A 2,803-nucleotide genomic window follows, 5' to 3' on the forward strand; every position below is an offset into this window, starting at 1 on the left:
TGACGTGGGTCGATGGTGCGAGAGCGAGTCCGAGTCAGCGTTAAAAATGTTAAAACGCCTTAGCTCTGAAAATCAAGTCTAACAGATAGCGTTTTCGTTCTGTTTTCCAACAGAAATACTGTTTACCAAATGCAGTAAGTAAGGTCTTGCATCATCTTATCTCTTTATTTCATTGCAGCAGTATAACGTAAACTCTGACCTTTTGTTGCAAATGGACTTATCCTTATTTTACTATATATGCTTTTACGTTTATTTTATTTATCTGTTTTCTTCATTGGTTACTCATGTATGGTTTTGTGTAGCTGTACACTTGACCTAATCTTGTCATCGCCAGAAACATGTAAATAATGTAAACACGTAAAGACAACAAATAATGTTGGGAGAACTTTAAATCCTACCCTTTTTTCAGGTGAGTGGATTCGATATAAAGCTGTGGTATGTATATATGTCATTTATATATGCGCATCATAATGAACAAAATGTGTTTAAAGTAAAATATTTATCCTAATATTGCATTGACAAAATTAAAAAATCTAAACAAGTCTCCAAATGCGAAATTAAATATAGGACCTTATGCTTTAATGGGCATATTGACAGCAAATGCCATATCATGTTTTCAAATGATCTTTAAGTTGGCAGTTATCTTAAGTAATTGATTAAATCATACATCTCGTTTTATATTCATGAGAAAACATATTTACGTTCATAATAGCTCAACTTCGTTCACCCTGACACTTTGTGGGAGTGGGAAATATATTGTTGGTATTGTTCATGTATTCAGTAGAGAAAAGACATAAATGGGTTTGCGCGTAAAATGCATGCGTTTCTAGTTTTTGCATTTATATGCGGCGTAAATACATTGATCTGCTTTTCAATGTGTGTTTTCGGCGGTGGCTAGATATGGAGAAGAAGGAAAAATCGCTTATTTTTGATTTTCAATAAAGTAGCGTTGAATTTATTTATAGGTCAGTTTCCAGTTCGTGCCAGATGGTGTTTGTGGAGGTGGTGATGATGGTGGAGGTAATGGTGGTGGTAATGATTGTGGTCGTTTTGATAATACTGTGGTGGTGAAAGTGGTTGTGATGGTTGCTGTGGAGGTGGTGATTAGGGTGGAGGTAATGTTGGTGGTGATAGTGATGGTGATATTGGTGGTGATGATGGTGCTAATTATGGTGGAGGTGATGATGGTGGTGGTGGTGATATTTATTGTGATGAGGGTGATAATGGTTATTTGGTGATGGTGGTGATAATTGTGATGCTGATGGTGGTAGTTTTAGTTATAGTGATGTTGATGATAGTCATTGTGGTGGTGATGATGGTGGTTATCGTGGTGATGATCATGATCGTTTTGATGGTAGTTGTGGTTGTGAAAGTGGTTGTGGTTGTGATAATTTGTGTAGAGATGGTGATGGAAATGGTGGTGATGGTGGTGTTGGTGGTGATGGTGGTGTTGGCGGTGATTGTGGTCGTGGTGGTGATAAAAGTGGTAATGGTTGTGTTGGTGGTGTTTTGGGGGATGGAGGTGGTGATGGTTGTATTTGTGATGATGAATGTGGTGGTGATGATTGTGCTGATGTATATTGTTGTGATGGTGATGGTGGTGATGGTGTTGTAGGTGATGGTTGTGTTGGTGATGGTGATTGTAATGGTGGTGATGGTGATGGAAGTGGTGTTAGTGGTGATGGTGTTGTTTGTGGTCATGGTGGTGCTTGTCATGATGGTGGCGATGTTGATGGTGGTGTTTGAAATGTTGGAGGTTATTATATTGGTGATGGTTGGGTGGTGATGATGGTGGTTGTGAAGGTGATGAAAGTCGTGGTGGTGGTGGTGATGGTGGTGATGATAGTGTTGTGGAGACGGTGTTGTCGATGGTGGTGATGATTTGGTGGGGATGATGATGATGATGGTGATAGTGGTTGTGATGGTGTTGGTATTGGTGTTGGTGTCGGAGGGGATGATGTTGGTGATGGAGGTTGTGGTATTGGTGATGTTTGTGGTGATGTTGGTTGTGGTATTGGTGGTGATGGTCCATGTGATGGTGGTGGGGATGATGATGGTCGTGATGAAGGTTGTTTGGTGACGGTGGTGGTGATTGTGATTGTGGCGATTTGGTGACGGTGATAATTGTGATGCTGAATGTGGTGTAATTAGTTGTAGTTATGTTCTCATGATACTTTATGGTCGCCAAACTGTTATTTTCGCCGTCCAAGAATGCTTATCGTTATGAGGGCGGGTTATCTGGCCACTATTTCTGTAGGGCGGGTTATCTGGCCACTATTTCCGTAGGGCGGGTTATCTGGCCACTATTTCCGTAGGGCATTTTCCCTGCAAAGTTCATGGACCTCGGTACCATTATTCAATACAACGTATAAAAAAAACAATCTTACCGTTGTTGCCGTTACATTCTGCATCAGAACTAACTGCCAAGCGCCGTTTTAAAACCATTACCATACCTCCAACATACATTTAAACTGGCTGACATTTTAAACACACGAGTGATTTCATTGGTCCAATGCGAAGGTGTGTCTTTACACCTGAGGATTTCATTCATTAATCGGGTCTGATCGACAACTGGAAGTAAGTTCCAACTAATTTAACTTAAACCCGGTAAGATCCCGTATACGCATGCCCACCACAACCCCCCACCCCCACCCCTGCGATTGTTTCTACTTGCTTAAGGTGAAGAACGTCGCAGCGGAAAAATGGGTGGTTTAGACGAGTCACTTACACTAAAGGAAGAGCGAGCAATAGAACGGAAAATAAAAGCTGAAAAGTATTCATTAACAGTAAAATCAACAGGAGC

General features: G+C 40.7%; 1 protein-coding gene across 1 annotated transcript; it reads right to left on the reverse strand.

Moving 5' to 3' along the window:
- Nucleotides 1-1,227: 1,227 nt before the first annotated feature.
- Nucleotides 1,228-2,445, reverse strand: LOC127831278 (location of vulva defective 1-like). The gene is made up of 2 exons (XM_052356255.1): nucleotides 2,388-2,445; nucleotides 1,228-2,132 (listed from the first exon to the last, which is right to left on the reverse strand). Exons 1-2 carry the CDS (start codon nucleotides 2,443-2,445, stop codon nucleotides 1,228-1,230), a joined length of 963 nt encoding a protein of 320 aa, XP_052212215.1.
- Nucleotides 2,446-2,803: the final 358 nt, after the last annotated feature.

This window comes from Dreissena polymorpha, chromosome 5, assembly GCF_020536995.1.
Source record: "Dreissena polymorpha isolate Duluth1 chromosome 5, UMN_Dpol_1.0, whole genome shotgun sequence".
Lineage (NCBI taxonomy): Eukaryota > Metazoa > Mollusca > Bivalvia > Myida > Dreissenidae > Dreissena > Dreissena polymorpha.

What these genes read in the sequence shown, in the direction of transcription:
- LOC127831278 (XM_052356255.1), bottom strand. Translation starts at nt 2,445, where the DNA reads ATGGTTTTAAAACGGCGCTTGGCAGTTAGTTCTGATGCAGAATGTAAC. An exon ending in AGAATGTAACGGCAACAACG is followed by an intron (nt 2,133 to 2,387) that starts GTAAGATTGTTT and finishes CACCACATTCAG; the next exon opens with CATCACAATTATCACCGTCA.